At 47.8% G+C, this 20,344-nt stretch overlaps 1 protein-coding gene across 1 annotated transcript; it reads left to right on the forward strand.

Moving 5' to 3' along the window:
• The first annotated feature begins 545 nt into the window (after positions 1–545).
• On the forward strand, positions 546–19,614 carry HELZ2 (helicase with zinc finger 2). The gene is made up of 19 exons (XM_062589387.1): positions 546–874; positions 1,041–1,224; positions 1,610–1,717; positions 2,437–2,960; positions 3,337–3,969; positions 4,778–5,561; positions 6,054–6,129; positions 7,649–11,159; positions 11,985–12,070; positions 12,511–12,642; positions 12,937–13,104; positions 13,389–13,530; positions 14,222–14,338; positions 15,037–15,229; positions 16,001–16,135; positions 16,386–16,604; positions 17,038–17,194; positions 17,614–17,781; positions 18,269–19,614. The coding sequence occupies exons 1-19, from the start codon at positions 603–605 to the stop codon at positions 18,391–18,393; spliced, it is 7,734 nt and encodes a 2,577-aa protein (XP_062445371.1). The 5' UTR covers positions 546–602; the 3' UTR covers positions 18,394–19,614.
• Positions 19,615–20,344: the final 730 nt, after the last annotated feature.

A 20,344-nucleotide genomic window follows, 5' to 3' on the forward strand; every position in this document is an offset into this window, starting at 1 on the left:
AATGCATGTATGAGATCCTCCTTGCCAGGTGCAGGAAAAAGAGGAACACAGCCTGGAGGAAGGTCTCCAGGCGGCCGGGCTTCCCCAACCCAGCCCGTTACGCAGTCTGCCGATACTATGTCATGGGCTTGGGCTGCAGCAAGCACAAGAACCTATGCACCTTTGCCTGGAGCCCGGAGGAGGCGATGGTGTGGAACTTCGAGCGGGAGCACGAGCTGGAGAGGCGCGTACTGAAAGCTGAGGTCCTGCGGACCCAACTGGCCGACTGCCCCAACGGCCTCCCCACACCAGACCTGACCAGTGCCACGGAGGACATCATAAATGAATTTGGGGGGCATTTCCAGGAGATCTGCAAACGCTGTTTTTATGGAAGCCCTCAGCAGATCTCCACAGGTGGCCAGGCGCGGCTCTGCGAGTACCACCGGACGTGGGACCCACTGTTAGTGCACGTGGTGTCTGACAGTCAGAGGAAGAAGCAGTACATTGCCATCCGGCTGTGCCCCGAGTCCATCCCAACCTTGAACTACTGCAGGTACGTCTCCAAGGGCGAGCCGTGCAGGCACAGCGCTCAGTGGTGCCGCTACGCGCACAGCGAAGTGGAGATGGCCGTGTGGCAGGCGGAGAGGAACCATGGCTTGGCTCGCTCCGACCTGCTCTCATCCTCAGAGACGTGCAGCGAGAGCAGCGAGCAGGTGACGCCTCCTCCGATTCACTTCTACTGTCGAGTCTGCCTGGTGACCTTCAGCTCTCAGGAAAGCTTTGAGAACCACTGCTCCTCCACGGAGCACATGCAGATGATCTCGGCTGACGCTACCGTCCAGTGGGTTCACCGCGCGCCGCCTTTCGGACTGACAAAATTCTCCCTGTGCAGCAGGTAAGATGTCAGCCTCGTGCAGCGAGTGAGCAGCCAAGCTCTGACAGCTCTCTGGTTGCTCCCTGCCCGTGGGTCCTGCAGCCTCAGGGTGCGTGGAGCTGGGGAGGAGGCGGTAGGCTGCTTCCTTCGGGCCTGGCTCAGACCCACAAGGCTTCTTTCCTTGCAGAGCGGAGGTGTGCGAACTCGGCAATAGCTGCACCAAGGCCCATTCCACCGAGGAGCTGCAGGAGTGGATTCAGAGGGTGAAGGCTGCTGTAAAGAAAAAGAAACAGGCCATGAAGGATGGGCTCTTATCCTACCAGGATCGGCTCATTGCTGAGTACCAGAAGTGCTCGAATGAGGTGTTCATTGTAAGTCCTGGGCGGAGGGTGGGAAGCCAGTTAGTTCTCTGGAGCAGAGTTTTTCTGCCGATGGTGTGAAGTCTCTTGTGTGAGAACTTGGGCATGAAACCGGGAGTTCACGTTTCTAATGATTTAATTGCCAGAGATGGACGAGATGCGTAAAGCTCTGGAAGGGCATGTTGCCATCGCTGTGACTTGCCGTTGCTGCTCTTTGGAAAAACTGAGCACCAGTGTTTGTTCCATTTGTCTGCTCTGAGCTGTGAGAATTTGCTGCCGGTCCTACCTGGGAAGGAGATAGCATAAAAGCGAAGGATGAAGATAGGCAGGTGGAAGGCTCTGTGGTTTGTCCTTGGAATACTGCCTTCAGCCCCCTCCTCTTGTGCCTCTCCTGTAGATGGCTGAGCACGTCGACGGTGTTACGGTTAGGTGTGAGCAGCCTCTGCATGTGCAGTCGGAGGACAGGAGGATGAAATACAGGTGGAAGTTCAGAGTTCACTCGCAGGTAAGCTTAATTCTGCATAAAGGGAGGTTAAGACCATGCTGGCTCTTGCTGAGAGCACCTGCTGCTGCGCACGGTCCCTGGTTTGGTTTCATCTGCTTGTTTTTTCTGTCTGTGAGGGGTCTTAGCACAAGTATAGGGATTTGGGGGATGTCCAAATGAGGACGTCAGGTATTCTGGAGTCTGCTGAGCAGAAGGTACTTTGCAGCCCTGAGCATGAGCTGTCATGGCCTGTGTTTGTGCTTGAGCTGTGGCCCTTCAGGGACACTGTGTGGGGTATGCAGTCATCTGTGTCTCTTGTCTCTTCTCATGTAGTGGGTCCCCAGTGTGCACTTAGCCGCTCTGAACGTGTCCTGGACATGATCAGAAAGAGCATGATTCAGGCACCTTCCTGCCCAGAATATTTTGGGTGTTGAGGGGCAAGAGGCTGAGTCTAACTGTTTTCTGCCAGCTTATGAGATTTACCATGGAAGACTATCTTAGCTGTTATACAGCTGAAACTTGAGGTTTTTAAAAGCTTAACATAATTGCTATGGGATTATGCGAGAAGTAAGTTCCTTTCTGGAGATTTTCAAGAACTCTGTGTAGCTTAAGTGTGGTGCTCTGGTCCTGCAACAGCTTTTTGTAGACAATGCTACTGGGAAGATCTCAGGTGCCATTGGGTCCATAGGGCTCTCCTTAAGGAAGTGGCCACAATGTTTTCTTGTCTCCTCAACTGGCAGGTGCCTCTGAAGCATGTGGCACTACTGAAGAGGGAACCTGGAGTCACCTTCTACCTCTCGGGGGATGGATTTTCACGAGGACTCCACTACATTAGAGGGGAGCGCTTGAACACTCTGCCCTCCTCCCCAAACACGTTCCTGGTGGAGGTTTGCATGGAGTGCTGTACACTGGGAGTCTTCGAGCAGTGGGTGGTGTTTGACTTCGGCAGTCGCCCTGTCCTCATCCAGAAAATCCAGGCCAGGATAGGCCGGCGGGAGCTTCCTTGTCAGATCCCAACCAACAGAGAGAGTAGCCGTCCTGTGAACTTTGCGCGATGGCACAGTGGTAACCGGGTCATCATTCCCAGCGTGCTAAGGACCAGTGATGAGGTGGATCTGCTGGCCAGATACAAACCACCTGCTCTTTCTCTGGACTTTCGGCACGGGGGCGGTGCAAATGTTCCCATCACCCGTCTCACCTACAAGGACAGGATGCATGACTTCCTGTTCCGGGAAGAAGAAGCCGAACAGGCTCTCATTGCCAAGTAAGTACGTGTTGTGTATCCAAATGGGTCCTCCTAGCTGTGGATCATAGACCCTGTTCTTGGGGCTGTGCAACTGTTGAAGATCTAGTCTCCATCTCTTCTGGGCTGGGTCCTTAGGCACCTGTTGGAGCTTCACAGAACAAATGGAAAGCTGCCAAGAAAGGTGTCTCCCTGGTTAGTGATAGGTGGGGAAGGACTGTGTCTTGCATTGTGGATGTGGTTTAGGTAGAAGCATGGTCCCTGTCTCCGTACTCAGATAGCCAGCAGGCACTCTCTGGGCGTAAGTGACAGTCACCCCTCTACAGTGGAGAGGGCAATTACTGATGAACTCATCAGCTAGTTCTCTGCTGTTAATTTGGATGTTTCTGCCTTTCAGACTCAACCTCCGGGTCTCCATCTTGCTGACTCCGATGCTGCAAAGCCTTTCTATGGGGATGAAGTTTGCCCTGCCTGGTGAGCTGTTTGCTGAAGTGCCTACTCCTTATAACCTCTCACCAGACACAGATGAGGGGTATCTGCTGAACAGATCTGTGCCCATTGCTTTCCTGGCACTTGACCCACCGACAGACAATCGGGTTTATGAGGTCCATGTGGAAAATAAAGCCACGACGGAGAAAACCATCTGGCTACAAATACCAAAGAGATGTTGCTCTGAGTTGAACTTCAAGCCAAACACCTTCCACAATGTGGAGATCCAGTTCCAAATTGACCGGCTGCTGTTCCGGCAGTGGCATCATGCTGTTGACCGCCTGTTGGATGAGAAGCTGGTCGTACCTGATGTTGCCAATTGTTCTATCCCATATTCTCCCGAGCTACCACAGAAAGGGAACAGCAAGCAGAAACTAGCCATCTCCTTCATCATGGGCAAAGCAATCAGCAGCCGGCAGGTCCCACCTCTTCTGATCTACGGGCCTTTTGGCACAGGGAAGACATTCACCTTGGCCATGGCCACCATGGAGATCCTCAGGCAGCCCAACACGCGAGTGCTGATCTGCACTCACACTAACAGGTTAGCAAGGAGGAAGTGAAGAGGTAACCAAAGTCAGAGGCCTGGTTCCTGTGTTGGGTCAGTGCATGTGTGAAGGGATAAAGAGGAGCTAGCGTGGAGCTCCACGAGATGGAGCTAAGCTGGCCTTTTCTTAATATATATTTCAATTAATAAATGAAAATGAACTATTTATTTAAATAAATTGTTCTAGCAATGTAGATCTGGTTTGACTGCTGTTGAATCTGCCTTGAGAGAATCCAGGCCAAGACTGTTAAAATTAGAACAATTATGCTCAGAAGAGTGTCCATATCCATTCCTGCAGGCTGTTACTGCCTTACTTTTTAATGTATAATAAATGGTAACTTCTAATCTTAGCCTATTCCAGGCTCTCTGATTGCGCTGAAGCTTGTTCTGTGCAGATCTTGCACTATCCACCTGGGTTGAGGATGCTGGGAAGGTGAGCTGTCAGAACAGGGGTGCACTGGACCACATTTGTATAGCTTGATCCTGCAGAGATGCAGGCCTAGATGTTTTGCTAGGCACACTGCGTTTTGAGTGTCATCTCCCTGTGAGCACTGAGGTGCCTTAGTCTCCAGTATCAATACATTTTTTAAACCATATTCTCAAAATATGCTTGGAATTGGTGGTTGTGTAAATGCAGGCAACTTTGCACATATGTGAATAGCTCTTTTGAAGAGGGTTGTCAGCTAAAGCTGGGGGTGATTTTGGCACCTTGTTGATGAATGATTAAAGAGTACATTGAGGTGAAGGTCCTGTATAAGAACAGCTCTTAAATTCCTTGATGGTTTCCCCTCTTCTTCTCATGCAGTGCTGCTGACATCTACATCCGGGAGTATTTCCATAGCTATGTAACCAAAGGGCGACCATGGGCCGTTCCCTTGAGGATTATATCTACTGACCGTCCCATCAACCTGACAGATGCCATCACTCAGATGTACTGCTGTCTCTCTGCAGATCAGCGCTCCTTCAGGCACCCCACACGGGAGGAGATTGACAGGCACCGCGTAATTATTACCACTTCTATGTTATCTAAGAACTTGAAGGTGGCTCCAGGTTACTTCACCCACATCATGATCGATGAAGCTGCTCAGATGCTGGAATGCGAAGCTTTGGTTCCACTCTCATATGCCACTTTTGAGACTCGGATTGTCCTAGCTGGGGACCACATGCAGATAACCCCGAAACTGTTCTGTGTTGGAGATGGACAATCCGCTGATCATACTCTGTTAAACCGACTCTTCCAGTTTTACCAGAAGGAGAAGCATGAAGTGGCCAAGAAGAGCAGGATCATCTTCAATGAGAATTATCGTTCTGCTGCAGCCATAATTGAATTTGTCTCCAAGCACTTCTACGTTGGCAAAGGCAATGCTATTGAAGCCAGTGGGAACATCCCACCCCACCCAGAAATCTATCCGCTCATGTTCTGCCATGTGCCTGGCGTGGCTGAAAGGGATATATCCATGATTTCCTGGCACAACACCTCAGAGATAATGCAAGTGATTGAGAAAGTGCAGGAGATATTTGAGAAGTGGCCAGATGAGTGGGGTGTCCAAAATCTGAAGAGGATCTGTGTGGTCTCCCATGGGACACAGGTGTGTAGGAGAACCACATGTTCCTTAGCTGAAGGGGATATGCATGCACCTCTCTGAACACACTCTAAACGCTCCCTAGTAGATGCTGGACTCTGTTTGTGGTAAACCTGTCTCTTTCATGCTAGCCAGCTAGGGAATTTGAGAGTCTTGCATGCCAACAGTGTGTTTTTCTAGGTACGGTCCTAGGTAGCCTGGAATGGGCAGTCAGAGCCGAGATGCCTCATAGTGGGATGGTTTAATTAAAGATTTCTTTTAGCATCCTCTGAGTAGGTTAACTGTAGCTCAGACTGGGAAAGCAGGCTGAAATCAGCACAAGACATGAAATTTGTTGTCAGGTAACTTTCTTGTGGAACCTATAGTTGGAAAGGACATGTCTGTAGTGCTGAGGGTGCAGAGAGCTTGGATTTGGGGGCGGGGGGGAGAGAGGTTGGGCTTGGGGTTGGGCTTGTGGCTGGAAACCGCCCTCAGATTTGTGACTCTCTTTCTTACTAGGTTTCTGCAACAAGGCAAGAGCTGAGGAAGAGGCACCTACAAGATGTGGTGGTAGAAAACTATGAAAACTTGCCAGGTGTGTGTTCTGTGCAGTGGTTATTAATGCCTGGAGGCATTTTGAGGTCTCTTGTGCTCTAGGGAGAGCTTTAAACCACCGTGCAAAGGGCAGAGGGAACATATACAGGGTCATTAGCCAAGGTCCTTCTGGCACCTTAATCATTGTCAGCTCTCCCTTCAACATTTTAGCAAGGATGATGGAGCAAATGGGTCCTGATATGCACTTCCTCGTGGCTAGCATGGTGGTTTCTTCTGGCTGCTTTCTTCACTGTGCCTGCTGTCCAGCTGCTGGCCATGTGCGTTTGTGCACAATTCTTATACTGGATACCTCAGCTTTTTAAAGCTCATCTAGCATGTATCCATACATGCATTTCCATGCAAAATATTCCCGTTGATCTCATGGCAAAATACCTCTTTGGAACAGTGTGTGTCATTCTGTTAGCAAAGCATCCCAATCCTTCCCCATTGCTCTCCCACTGCTCCAGATGCTGGCAGCAAGTGGCCATGTCCCACTTCATGTTGATTAGAAGTGAGTGTGTGGATCTCCTCTGGCTGATTTCCATCCTTATCTATTTGGTACCAGTAATTCTTTGATTTCATCCTTTTCTTAGTGAACAAGATTTCACACTGAATTAAATCTGTACCCAACTGTCAGCTTGTTAAAATTTATGGATGTTACTTTGTAGGAGGGTGAAAACCCTGCAAGTGGGAACTGATCAGTTTTAACCTTGGCTTCTGCTCACACCAGCAGCAAAGCACTGGCTTAAAGCATCCCAGAGACTTCAGCATGTGTGAATCATGTGAAGCTCCCAGTGTCAGTGGGGGAGGCTAGTAATAAAAATGAATTGAAACCAAGGTGGCCTGTGGGTACCAACTGCAGCATGTACTGCAGAACAGCTTAAAGGAGTCCACTGCACTTGATGATGAGAGGGGGATGGGATTGTTTTTGTCTTCAGTGACTTAGTTTATGACTCATCCATGTTTTTATTATTACTATTTTTTATTGTACAGCTGGGACTTCTCATGGTGAGAATAACTGACCCTTGGGGTGTGATTCTAATCTCCACACCCTTTCTTTACAGTCTCTTTTCAGCTCTGAAATCACTAGGGTGCTCTTGCTGTTTGTTAATTGTAATGTGATCAGCCAGCAGAGCTGTCCTTGAAGGGATGAGGGAGACTTGTGAATGGTCACTGTTCTTGTTCCTGCAAAATCCTCAGTTCCCCCAGGAATTGATTCAGAGAAGACTCCGCCCTTGCTTGTGAAGAGTGGATAGTGGGGGATGCTGGTGGCACTGTGAACTCGGTGCTGGTCCATGAGTGCTTAGTGCTGCACTAGTCCGCTGTCCTACCTCTTTCTGCACGCTTCCCTCCCCTCCCTGGTGTTTGCGCAGTGGTGCCCTCATGGTGTCTGTCCTGGCTTACACGTGAAAGCCCTCATGTAATGCAGTGTAGGTGTGTAGAGATACATACAGCAGCCAGACAAGGTCTTTCCCCTTGGGTTCCCAAGACTGACTTCTTGCTTGTCCCCTCCTGTGCAGGCCGAGAGTTCCGAGTCATCATCATCAGCACAGTCCACACCAGCGAGAGTCTGCGCAGCTCTGCCTCCCACCACTTGGAGTTCTTCAATGAAGCCAGAGTGCTCAACACCATCATGACCAGGGCTCAGTCATTGGTGGTTGTGGTGGGGGATGCTGTGGCCTTGTGTTCCCATGGCCAGTGCAGCAAGGTATGGAAACGCTTCATCCAGGAGTGCATTGAGAAGGGAAGCGTGACTCCGGAGAACCTGACAATGGCGCAGATCAAACAGGCTGCATGCGACAAGGATAGCTGGAGGAGAAGGAGCCCGGAGGGGGATGAGGAGGACAGCGACACGGATTCCTGGAGCTCTGAGGCTGATAGTATAAATCCTGATGATCCAATTCTCCAGGAACTCTTAGATGAGAGCAAGAATGTTTTGGTGACAGTGTCTGAAGAAGGGCTGCTGAATGTGAAGCATGAGGCTTCAAACCATTGGGAAAACAGACAGGAATATGTCAGCTTCTCCTCTCAGATGATGCAGGAGTATCTGCACATGCACCCCAAAATGTACAAGAGGTGCGAGTTGATCAAAGAGGGATTTGACAGAGCTTCTGCCTTCACCATCAATGACTTCCCAGGTATGACCATTCAGATCAAAGGCAGAGTTCACTGTGGGACGGCCTTCACAGGGGATGAAGTGCTTGTGGAAATCCTGCAGAGCAGCACGGCTGACAGTGGCTGCCTCCGCCCTCAAGGAAGGGTGGTGGGCATATTAAAACGTGCAGAGAGAGAACGGACTTTTATCTGCATGATGGATGAGTTCGATCCCCGGGTGATGATACCCATTGATCGCACTGTCACCAAAATATTTGTCCCAGGGCTGAAAGAAAAACCAAATGTCATTCCCATCCGAAGGCTTGTCAATGGGAAGTACAGAGTGGTCAGCTGCGAGAAGATCAGCCAGGAGACAAGGAGATGCCAGCTCTTCTGTGTTCAGATTATCTCCTGGCGGGAAGGGTTTTACTACCCTTTGGGGATAATAACTGAGATTCTGCATGTTGCGTTAACATTGGAAGAAGGCCTAAAGATCCTTGACATGGAGTATGGTTTGGAAAATAAATATCCAGCTGTCGTTAACAGGGAATTAGCCAAATACACCTCCAGCAAACCAAATTTCATCAAGGAAAACCTGAAGGATTGTCGGAGTTACCTGACCTTCACTGTTGACCCCGAAGGTGCTAAGGATTTAGATGATGCTGTTAGTGTTAGGGATCTTGGAGGCCATTATGAGATTGGGATCCACATTGCAGATGTGGCTGGCATCATTCCCAAAGGCAGTGCCTTGGACATGGAAGCAAAGAAACGGGGTGCCACATACTATGCTCCTGACCGGGAGCCACTCAGCATGTTCCCACCCCAAATTAGCCAGGGAATCTGTAGCCTCCTGCCGCAGGAAGATCGTCGTGTGATCTCATTGTTTGTCACTGTAGAAAAGACGACTGATGTGGTGATAGAGGGAATCTTCACCATGTCTGTGATCCGCTCAGACAGGCAGCTGTCCTATGAAGAAGCAGAGCTCTTCATTAAGAACCACTACAGGGGAGAGGCAGATGCCCTTCGCTTTAATACGCTGGAGGACTGCATAGCTGTGGCTTATCACTTCTCCAGGATCCACCGGAAGTTTCGGCTTCAGGAGGACTGTTTCTATGACCGAATGGATGAAGAAAGCTCTCCGGGTAACAGAAGTTCCCATCAGATGATAGAAGAGTTCATGATCATGTTCAACAGTTTTGTGGCTGAATTCCTAACCAACCAGGAGGACACCAGAAGCATCACTCCTCTCCGGTGTCAGAGTGAGCCAAACCCTCAACAAATATCACTCATGAAAAGCAAATACAGCCACATCATTCCTTTGTCCATCCATCTCTCACATCATCTGGGAGATGTGCTTCCCAGTCAAGTTTCACCAAAAGATGTGGAGTTCAGCCTCCTGGCCCCGCTTTGGGAGCACCTACAGTCAGCTGCTAATGTCTACGATTTCCACAAGATGCTAGACCTTATTGTCACTGATGACATCCACCCAAAGCTGGCCCCTGTGGCACTAGAGTTCAGGAGAATGCTCAGCCGCTCTTATTTCAGTCGCTCCAACTCCACTGCCCAGTCAAAAGCAGGCCATTACTCCTTGCATGTTGACTCGTACACCTGGGCTTCCTCTCCCATCCGCCGATACGTGGATGTAGTAGTCCAGCGGCACCTTCATTCTGTGCTCCGCAAGAAGCCGGTTGCCTATTCTTTGGAGGACATTGAGTTTCTCTGTCATGACTTCAACAGAAAGAATTCCAGGGCCATGATGTACAAGAAGAGGGCCCACTGCCTGCAGATGGCCACTCAGCTGAAATCGCAAGTCCTGCAGAAGTTTGCCTTTGTAGTGGATATCGAAGGGATGAACAAGTACTTTAAAGCCTTGTTTCCACTGAACAAAGAGACTCTTCCTGATCCTCAGTCAATTAACTACAGGGCTCTTCAGCTAATAGAGCAGCCCACGTTCAACAAGGAGCGGAACAGCATGAGGCTAATGTGGAAGAAGAGAGTGTATTCTGTGGTAACGAATAAGGAGCACAGCCTGAAGGAGGGGCCTCTCTATGACCGCAGTGTCACCCTCTTCAGAGCCCAAGTTTGGCAAAACGTGCTCTCAGCCATCAAAAGTGAGAAGTTTGAGAATGTGGCCCCTCTCCTTCAGAAGGGTGAGGATCACCGCAAGCGGCAAGTGGGGTGGATAAGTAAAAGCCCATGCTTGCACTATGTGGAGCTGTCTCTGGAGCTGAGCACTGGCGATGCTCTGCAGTTCCAGCTCACTACAGACGTGTACCGGGGATTCCTGGTGCCCTTTGTGCAGCTGTGGTGCGTAACGCCGGGTTTTGACATCTGTCTGCAGCACACAGAAAAGCCCATCGATTGCTTCTCTGCATATGCTACTCAGTCATCCAAAGACAAGTACAAAAACGCAGTGGAGTATAACAAAGTGTGGATGGCAATGAGCGCCATGGAATCTGCTTCATGTGCAGTGGCCGAAAATGACTCCATTGTCCTCCAAGATGTCAAAATTACCTGGGCAAAGCAAAGGACAAGCAAAGGGCAGCTGCAAGGGACCTTCTCTGTAACCAAAAGCTTTTTGGAAGAGTGTTCCGTTGAAGTGGACTTCAACCACTGTTACCTGTGCATTCGCTTAAGTGGGCTGGACCTTGGGAGCTTCAAAAGCGATGAGGATTGCCTTAGCTGCGGCCTCCAGGAGCTGACTTTGTTTAACAAGGGCAGATCAGAAAGCAAACTTGTGGTTGATCCAAATACGTACACGTGGGTGGCTCATGGGCTCACTGAAGAATTTGGTGACGATGAGAAGTCAGACAGGAATAGTCAGCAGACATTGAATTTTTACATCCACTCTATGTCTATGGAGAATATTCCCGTGGAAATCTCGCAGGACTCTGCCAGGTTCACAGTGGAGCTCATTCCAAAGATGTTGCCAGATGTGTAAGTGTGCCTAGCATTCATTCTCTAATTAACCTGTCAGTTCAAACAGAGTAACAGCTTCCCGTGAGACTCCTCTGCTAAACCAGATGAGTTTTGCTCGTTGGTATGGCTGAAAATTTGTCTTTATTTAGCGTCAACTGGCCGTTGACTTTCTGTGGGGGTTGCAGCATTTCTCCAGATGTTTTCATGCTCTCCAGATTGACCTTGAGAACGGGGTTGAGGAGATAGGGGAAGGTATCATACTAAAGTTGCCCTGGATGTCTGTTTCTTATGTTAGTGATTGCTTCAATATGCGTCAGAAAAGGCGGTGTGAAACACTGGCTCAGGATTTGTTTAGCAGACAGGTACTCCCTGATTTGCCATTCATTTTCCTTTGTTGTTGCTGTGAAGCATGATCTGCTAGTATTAGAGAAGAGCTGATGCCTATTTTGCCCTTCTTTGTACTCAGTATGGACTGATAATTGCACCTGAGTTACTGTAGCTTTCCTCAGGGCAGAATGTGTTTCCCTTTATGTCTTGAATTTTAGGAAAAAAATGGAAGTTAATCCAATAAAATGGATTGAAGACATAATAAAATGGAGGTGGGCTGTACTCCTTGCTCTCAACATCTTTGCCAGCTCAGTTCTTCAGACAGTTGAGAAATAGTCACGGCTACAAAATAGCAGAATAAGACTCATACACAAATTGTTTTAAGCCCTTTGTGGAAGGATTTAATGCAAGACTGAAGCAAAGAGAGAATAAATAAAACAATTGTACAAAGCTGTGTTATATTCTTCAATATTTTATGTCACACTTCATTCATTCTTGGTTTTTTTTGTCCATCAGACGGAAAGAAAATGCAATTTGGAAGCTAAAGTATGCCTCCAACCTTGCTAGAAGCATCGCACTAAACCATGAACCTCCTACGAAAGGTAGGTACTTTAATATTCATCTTTTTTAGGCTATGACTACTTGCTTTTGGCCAGGTAGGTGTCCTGGCAGTTTCTGTGGGTCATTGCCATAGGAATCACGCTTGCAGACCATCAAGCCTGCACAGCACACACCTCTCTTCTCTTTAGCTGGGAAGCTCCCCTGCCAAGGGCAGGAAAGGAGTTGTAACACTGCTAGAGTAAAAGTAATGTAGGTGCAGGCTGCCATAATGGAGAGTGATGCAGGTGATGTTTTAATCCCCTGGACTCACAGAGAAGGTTCATGGGCAGAATTTATTGGCATGAGACTAAGATTGTGTTTGGGAAGTCTTGTAACTGGGGCACGGTTGCTTGGTACCTGCTGTGTCCTTCCATTGAACTGCCTGTGTACTCCCTTCAGTAACTTGTTCTAAACTTGTTTACTTGTTGTCTTACCCTAACAGTGATAACATCCAAACTCCTGCTGCAAAAAACCTTTGATCTCCCTGGGAGTCAAAGGAAGCTCAACCAGAGTCAGAACCAGGCAATTCTAAATGCTCTAAAAAAATCCTTCACACTCATCCAAGGCCCACCAGGTAAGGGTGAGGGGACGTGCATGTATATGTCCTTTGCTGTTAAAGGCAGGTTAGAACTAGCCTGTTCTGGTCTGTTGCTTTGTGTTTTTTTTTTTTTTTTTTTTTTTGGGGGGGGGTGTGTAGTATTGATTTCCATAGGACCCTTGGTGAGACAAGGGAAGGTAGAGTGGGTTGGCATCACACACAATTGTTTAAGGCAATCCCCTGGTTCTAGTCTCAAGATTGATCATTTGGATGCCAAACTAGAGCAAGGGTGTAGTTATTAAAGTGTTCTCAACCTTCTTGCTTTTTTAGGCACAGGGAAAACCGTTGTTGGAACTCACATCGTCTACTGGTTCCATAAGCTGAACCAGGAGATCATTGAGAAGGAGCAACTAGAATCCTTGGATGAAGAAGAGGACAAAGCGAACAAGTGCATCTTGTACTGTGGCCCATCCAACAAGTCTGTTGACGTTGTTGCTGGTAATTATTTGTTCTAAGCCCCTAAAGGAGCTTATACTAGTGGGAGGGAGAACACGTGCCTGTGATTAGGAAGCTGGGAGACAGGAGTGGCAGAAAGCTTAGTCTGCTCCTTAGAGCAGACCCTTCGCGGAAGGGTGAGGACAAGTAACGTTGGGTTTGATGAGCAAAGGATGAGGAGGAAGGGCTAGTGTGTGGTGAATGCGGGACATCTAGAGCAAAGTGTGGGGTTTTTCATCAGCACCTGTGCCTGGCATCATCTGACCAGAGCTGTTCTCCTTCCCCAGAGATGCTACTGAAAATGAAGGACCTGAGACCTTTGAGGGTTTATGGTGAGGCAATTGAGACGATGGAATACCCGTACCCAGGGAGCAACCGGCACCTCTCCCGAAAAGCCTTGCGGGACGCAAAACCAAAGCATGAACTCAGGTAGGAGTATGGGGCACCACAGGCTCTGAAAGCTGTGGGCAGTGGTGTTTACTGCAGCTGGAAAGCTGAGCAAGCCAGAGCAAGCACGATTTCTGCTCTGCTGCTGCAGAGCAGCACTGGTGTCTCTCTGGGAGACTGTGGGAGGGAGGCTGCCAAAGTCCTCGTCCGGATGGTGGTGCCAGGCAGGAGTTGGCATGGGGAGCCCGAGGCTGTTGAAGGTTTATAGTGGCGTTGTCCCTGTGACCTCTGTAAGGAAGCAGCAGGCCTGTGGTTCAAAATATAAACTAGCTCTTCTGGTGGCACTCCCATTATTAGACTGTTTTGTACTTATTTTTTTTCATAAGAAAGTGTATAGTCTAATGTAGCACTTGATCACAACACCCAGATTGTTGAAAACTTCCTAGATCTTTTCATCTTTCTTTTAAACAGCTCTAAAAATCTCTTGACTTTGTTACAGCTTGTAACTGTTTTAAGAAAAAAAACATGTTACGTATTGTAACCTCAAGGATGAACTAAGTGTAAGGTCTATAAAAATGGAAATGTCGGGCTGTGACTTTTTTAGCTAAGCTAGTTTCTCCACGTAGACAAGTGTTGTATGCCTCAATGTAGAGGAGATCACTTGGGCCTGTGTGTGGAAAGTATGGAAAGTATTTCTGCAAAGTAAAAAGAAAAAAATTGACTCTTTATTTAGTGAAATAATCCTGCATCATCGAATCCGACGGCCATCCAACCCTTTTTGGCAGAAGATCTGTGAATTTGATGAACGAGTGAGGAGAAGAGAACAGATATCAGAAGAAGAGATAAAGAAGTGAGTAAAAAGAGACCCTGGTGAGAGATGGCTCTTTCTGGCCGTCTGCCGCTACTAAAGAAGTGCTGCCTAAAATAGCACAGTCCAACAGTCTTCCTCACCTGATAAGTAGTCTGGGCTATAGTTTCTAGGCCTCGGCTGCTAGAAGCTGGTAGAGCTCCATGAAAGTCATGTGATTTGTTCCGGTTCATTCAAGCCCAGGGAGCAGATGAAAACATGAAAACAGCAGGAAGCTGTGTATTTCCCTTAGGAGATTTAGAATGGCGATAAAAAGTGATCCTGTTTGAACGCAGCATAGCCCATGCTGCGCAGGTACTGTTAGCCTGGAGCCTCCTGGTACCTGGAAGTACCGTTAGCCACTTTCCCTTGTGAAGGGAGCACAGTGGCGCTTTGCTGAGGGCTTGTGCTACAGTACGGAGCCTCCAGAATCCTGTTTGGGTGCTGTTCTCTGTCTGGACCAAAAGTTACGTTACGAACGTGGCGCTTGCATCCCCATGAGTCGCTGGCCTGCTGGCTTCAGAACAAAGCATTCTCCTACTGGGTGTACCGAAAGCCTTTTACTGGGAACACTAGCTCACCCTGGGGAAGGAGGGGAGCCATAATCGTTTGAGAAAGTATAGCCTCTACCTGGTTCCTGTACTAGAAACCTGGAGGTGCTTCCCCTGTGCATAACCTGGTGTCTCTGCATTGGCTCTCAGGTACAAAAATCTGCTGACAGCTGCACGTGCCCGTGAACTAGCATGCCATGATGTGATCCTGTGCACGTGCTCTGCCGCATCTGCCCCCTGCCTGGAGAAGCTGAATGTTAAGCAGATCCTTATTGACGAGTGCGCCATGTCCACGGAGCCCGAGACTCTCATCCCCTTGGTCAGCCATAAGTACGCTGAAAAGGTGAGCACCTTGCAAAGATGCATCTCTAGGGCAGTTGCTCAGAGCTGTTGAGTCTACACACACGTTCCACCCCTTACCATCCTGCTCTTGCAAGTTTAGACTATGTTTTAAGGTTGTTCTGATAGTACCCATGATGATGTATCAGCGTTTGGTCTTCAGGCAGTCATTTTCTCAGAGGTATAACTCCATTAACTGTAAAGTCTTGAGGCACACACAGTACATAAGTAATCTTACTGGAAGCATGAGCTATACATTATCTGTCCTTATCATATAAAGCAGAGTCCTAAGACCTGCTGTAGACCTGAAAACTACAGCAGAGAACTATTGCCTTACTTGCCTCTTTGCTATGTGTCAGCTCAGCTCCCTGCCTCCTAGTTACACCCATACTGTCTCCCCTAAATTTGTACTTGGCTTTCTGTAGGAAAAAAATGGTGGCATGGATGTAGTTTTGGTCATCTTTGCAGGGTGAGCATCTCAGCCACCAGAAAATGTGCCGACCCAGGTACAAATTATCAACATAGCAAGAAGTATAGAGGAGATCTTGGTAAACTCTTACCACATGACAGCTCTCTCCTATCAGATGAGAGTTAGCTTCCGAGTCATCTGGGTCAGGTTCTTCTTTGTTTGTATAATGCCCAGAATGCTCCCAGATTGAGGTTGCAGGTTGATAATATAAGGAGCAATGAATACCTGAGTGTGAACAGCGAAAGAGCTGCTTACCTTCGCCTGTGCCACCACTCCCAGAGCTGAGGAGTCTACTCTCTATTTCAGGTTGTTTTGCTTGGAGATCATAAACAGCTGCGGCCTGTAGTCAACAATGACTTCTGCAAGAGTCTTGGCATGGAGATATCTCTTTTTGAGCGCTACCGGAACCAGGCTTGGATGCTGGACACACAGTACCGCATGGTGAGGCTTTTCTTGTGTAGATTGTCTTCTTTCCATCACAGTAAATGCTGCTATCAGGGCTTGCCTCAAGCCACTGAGAAATGTATTCTCCATTAGTGCTTTCGCTTCCTGGGGTAATGAATAATGCACGTGCGCGGTGCCAGGTATAGCACAGTGGCGTTGCAGGTGAAACCTGCCCAAAAAGCAGCTGAGAGTGGACGAGTTCCTTGGTTTTTTTGTTCATCTCAATTTCTCCCCTTTTCTCTGCCAGCACAAAGATATTTGCAAGTTCCCGTCCCAGGAGTTTTATGAAAGGCGGCTGAACACGTGCTCTCAGCTTTTTCGCAAACCCAGCGTCCTCTACCACAAGGACAACAAGTGCTGCCCAATCATCTTTGGGCACATAGAGGGGAAGGAGCAGAGCCTCATGATTTCTACTGAAGAGGGAAATGAGAACTCCAAAGCTAACCCAGAAGAAGTGGAACAGGCAGTAAGCAGAGGCTGGGAGAAGGATCTTGGGGTATCACTGGAGATGCAAAATTGAGGCTGGGAGAAGGATCTTGGGGTACCACTGGAGATGCAAAATTGAGGGTGTTATCCTAGGGTAATTTGCAGATCATAGAGGGAAGATGGGATTGTTATGGTGAGCAGGCATGTGGGATAAAGATCAGTGGGGAAACGGGCTCCTTGCATGCAGAACCTGCCTGGTGTTTTTCTGAGTCTGGAATATGCCGTGCCATGCTCCTCCCTGCCAGAGGCAGTTGCAGGGAAGCGTCACCCACAGCAGAAGGAATACTGTGGCTAGGCGCTATTGCCTCTTCTTGGGTATGGCTTTGGAGGGACCCATGTCTTTCGGCCCTCCAGTGGGGTGTCCTGGGTATAGGCTGCTGTTCCCCAGTCAGCAGGACCTTGCGTCTCTCCAGGTGAGGACAGCAAAGCAGCTGACGCTAGATGGCACCATCCGGCCGGAGAGCATCGCCATCCTGAGCCCCTACAACGCCCAGGTGTCCGAGATCAGCAAGCACCTCTTGAGGGAGGGCATCCGCGGAGTGACGGTGTGCACTATCATGAAAAGTCAAGGTGAGGCCCGCAGGAGAGGGAAGGGTTATTCCTCTTCCCTCCTGCCTTCCTCAGGATTAGAGCAACTTCTCACAAAGGGAAGAAAATCATTTCAGCCATGCAGGAGGCATCTCTGGGCCAGATTTCCAGGTGATTTCTGATTGTAAATGAATTCCTTGGAAGCCTTTGGAGTGCCCAGGCAGGGAGAAACTGGTGAAAATGGGAAGGTAGTTTTAATATGAAGGACATCTAAAGGAGGTATTAAAGAACTGCCATTGCAATGTATAGAGCAATGACCTGGAGACAAACAGCCTCCAAAGCTGGAGAAACCTGAATGGTGGCTTGCAGTTTTGTGGATGCTTGCAGTGGAGAAATTGAGTGTCTTGTGATGCAGTCAGACACTTTGTTCTGAAAAATCTTGTTCAATTCCTTCTTTGTAGGAAGTGAGTGGAGATACGTGATCCTGTCAACTGTACGCTCCTGTCCCCGATCAGAGATTGATAAGAAGCCCACAAAAAGCTGGCAGAAGAAGTACCTGGGGTTTGTTACTGACCCAAACCAGGTTAATGTCGGCATCACACGAGCTCAGGAAGGACTCTGCATTATAGGTGGGTAACGTGGGAGCATGCACAGGCCTGCAGGGGAAGAGGAAGCTTTCAGTAAGGCAGTGGAGATCCAGACTAGTAGAACCCATGGTCTTGCTTCACCCTTCTGTGCTTTAGGCTGTCTATGATTTTGAAATTGAGCTATTTGGGAAATCCACCCAAAGCTGAGATCAGGCGTGCGGCTCATGCGTGTCGCTGGCATATGTGCAGCATGTATAATTTCTCTCGCCCTCTGGTTCAGACTGTGTTGTTTCCATCATGTGCATGCCTGAGTTCTCTTTTAACCACATTTGACTTCTTATTTTCCTACTAATCGTGCAGGCAGAGGCTGTGATGTGTAGGGAAGCAGCTAGCAAGTGGCAGCACTAAAAAGGGAGTGTGCAAATTATCCAGCACCATTAGGCTTGAATTGCTAGCTGACCCATCTCTGAAGGAATCTTATCAGCCTTTTCTGGCCGTTAACCCTTGTCTCCCTTCCCTGTATCACCAGGAAACCGTTACCTCCTGGAGTGCAACCCTCTGTGGAAGAGACTGCTTCAGCATTACATGCAGCACAACTGCTATACCACAGCCCAAGGTATTTTTGTCAGGAAGACCTCAGCCCTCCGCCGATAAGGATGGATTATACCTCGATGAGCTCGTCTCTGCCTGAACCGTGCTATGTGTGCCTTGGGGAATGATGCGCTCTTTCCATTATTCAAACATTAAGCACTGAGCAAAATGCACTAAGAGAGCCTAGACCTTGGCTTGCACATTGAGAGCTCAAGCTTCAGTGTGTGCTTTGGGTTTCTGGGTTTTTTGTCAGTGCAACTTTGGACAGGAACTTTCAGCTCTAGCAAACCAAAAAGCAATGGAAATAGGTGGATGAACCTGTGACTTTATTGGTGATGATTTTATTTTTTTTTTAACTAGAAGATGCTCAGCAGAGCTGCCATCCTGTCTCTGTGTGCAGCTGTGCTTTGGGAACCAAATCCACATCCCATTCATCAAAAGCTGGATGACTGCACGCAACAGATCTGCAAGGCAAACTGTGATTTGCCATACAGGACTACAGGACCAAAGCTTCTGAGTTTTACCGCTCATTTTAAAACCTAGGCCATGGCATTTTAAAGGCTGCTTATTTCTCAAAGCGGAAAAGCTTTTTTTTTTCTTTTTAAGTGAAGGAAGAAAGCAAGAAGAGACCCTTGCAACATTCTTCATCTAGCCAAAATGTTGTTCTTGTAAATATCACGAGCCAAGGCCAAGTTGATTTTGTAAATAGATTTGCTTATTCTTTTTACAAAGGAGGTTATCCTCACCATATAAAGTTAATGAAAACTGAGAACCACTCTTACCAGGAAACTTTGAAAATTTTAAGTGTATTTTAAGCTGTTCCGGGTTTTATTTGAAATGTTCTCTTCCTCTAAGAAACCCTTTTCCTACCCCTTATTTTTTTAAAAAGCTGCTTCTAATTTATTAACTTTTAACTCTATGAACTTTGTCTCACAGTTGATGGCCTAAGCTTTTAAGAGCAGTGTTGGAAACTTGATAAATGTATCACGACATATGTGTGTATAATGTACTTTTTTTATTTTAAGTAACCAAACTGCTGTGAACTGGAAATTGTGATTCACTAGAGAAGGCTGCATTTGCCCATAAGCTGATACGGATGTGTAGTGGTGAAGTGGTGTTCCCTCCTGAATCACGAAGTTGCTTTTTGCAGCATGGTAGTTTCGGGGGAGTGCCTTTTATCTCGTTCCAGTTCTGAATGTATGAAGTGCCTGCTTCAGCTCTCCCCAAGACCAAATGTGCGACTGTCTCTGGATGTTCACATGGGATTGAGCCAAAATGCAATCACAGCGCTTTTTTTTTTTTTTTTTTTTTTTTTTTTTTTTTTTTTTTTTCACCAAATGTATATTGTGCTGGGGCAAGAATCATCCCTGGCATAAATGATGGGTCCCCATGACTTCACAGTGTAATGGCAGGGATGAATTTGGTCCTGTATTTGCACTAAAAATGCAGCAGGGCTCTTTTCCCAATGTGAAGGAATGTGCAATAAGAAAGCACTGTGTCTGGGAAAAACCCATTTGTAATGCTGTGTTCTTTCATGCTCTGATTCTGTGTTAAACTTGACTCAAGAACCTATGGAGAAAATTTGTTCCACTCTTCCTTATTTCAGACTGCCTTCCTGCATCTCTACGTTTGGTGGATTTGATCTGTTCACTAGAGGCTACCTAGGCTTGCTCCTATATTACTGAAGCATAGTAACTAGCGTATGGCTTGAAATTCCACGTAGGACAAAAGCTGCAGGCAGTAACTCCACTGGTTCTAAAGATGCTCGATAAAAGCTAGTAAGATATAAAGTCAGATGTTCATTGTTCCTCCCTGAAGCCATTGCACCCTGAATCTTAAGAATTTCACACTGGCCTTATTTCACAAATATTTTTGCAATTCCAAAATAAGCTTTTGTGGGAATCATTTTGTGGATTACTGAAGTGCAGTCATCTCAAAGGCTGTGTGGAGGATTGCAGAAGGTGCAGACATCCTTAGGTTAAATACTTCAGCCATTAGCAGGTAGTTTAGCAAA

The sequence above is a fragment of the Rhea pennata genome, chromosome 16, assembly GCF_028389875.1.
Source record: "Rhea pennata isolate bPtePen1 chromosome 16, bPtePen1.pri, whole genome shotgun sequence".
Lineage (NCBI taxonomy): Eukaryota > Metazoa > Chordata > Aves > Rheiformes > Rheidae > Rhea > Rhea pennata.

Bases quoted from the DNA above. Each gene is read 5' to 3' on its own strand.
- HELZ2 (XM_062589387.1), top strand. From the start codon at position 603: ATGGCCGTGTGGCAGGCGGAGAGGAACCATGGCTTGGCTCGCTCCGAC. The intron at 12,071-12,510 runs GTAGGTACTTTA...TTACCCTAACAG, and splicing joins CCATGAACCTCCTACGAAAG to TGATAACATCCAAACTCCTG. The intron at 16,136-16,385 runs GTGAGGCTTTTC...TTTCTCTGCCAG, and splicing joins TGGACACACAGTACCGCATG to CACAAAGATATTTGCAAGTT.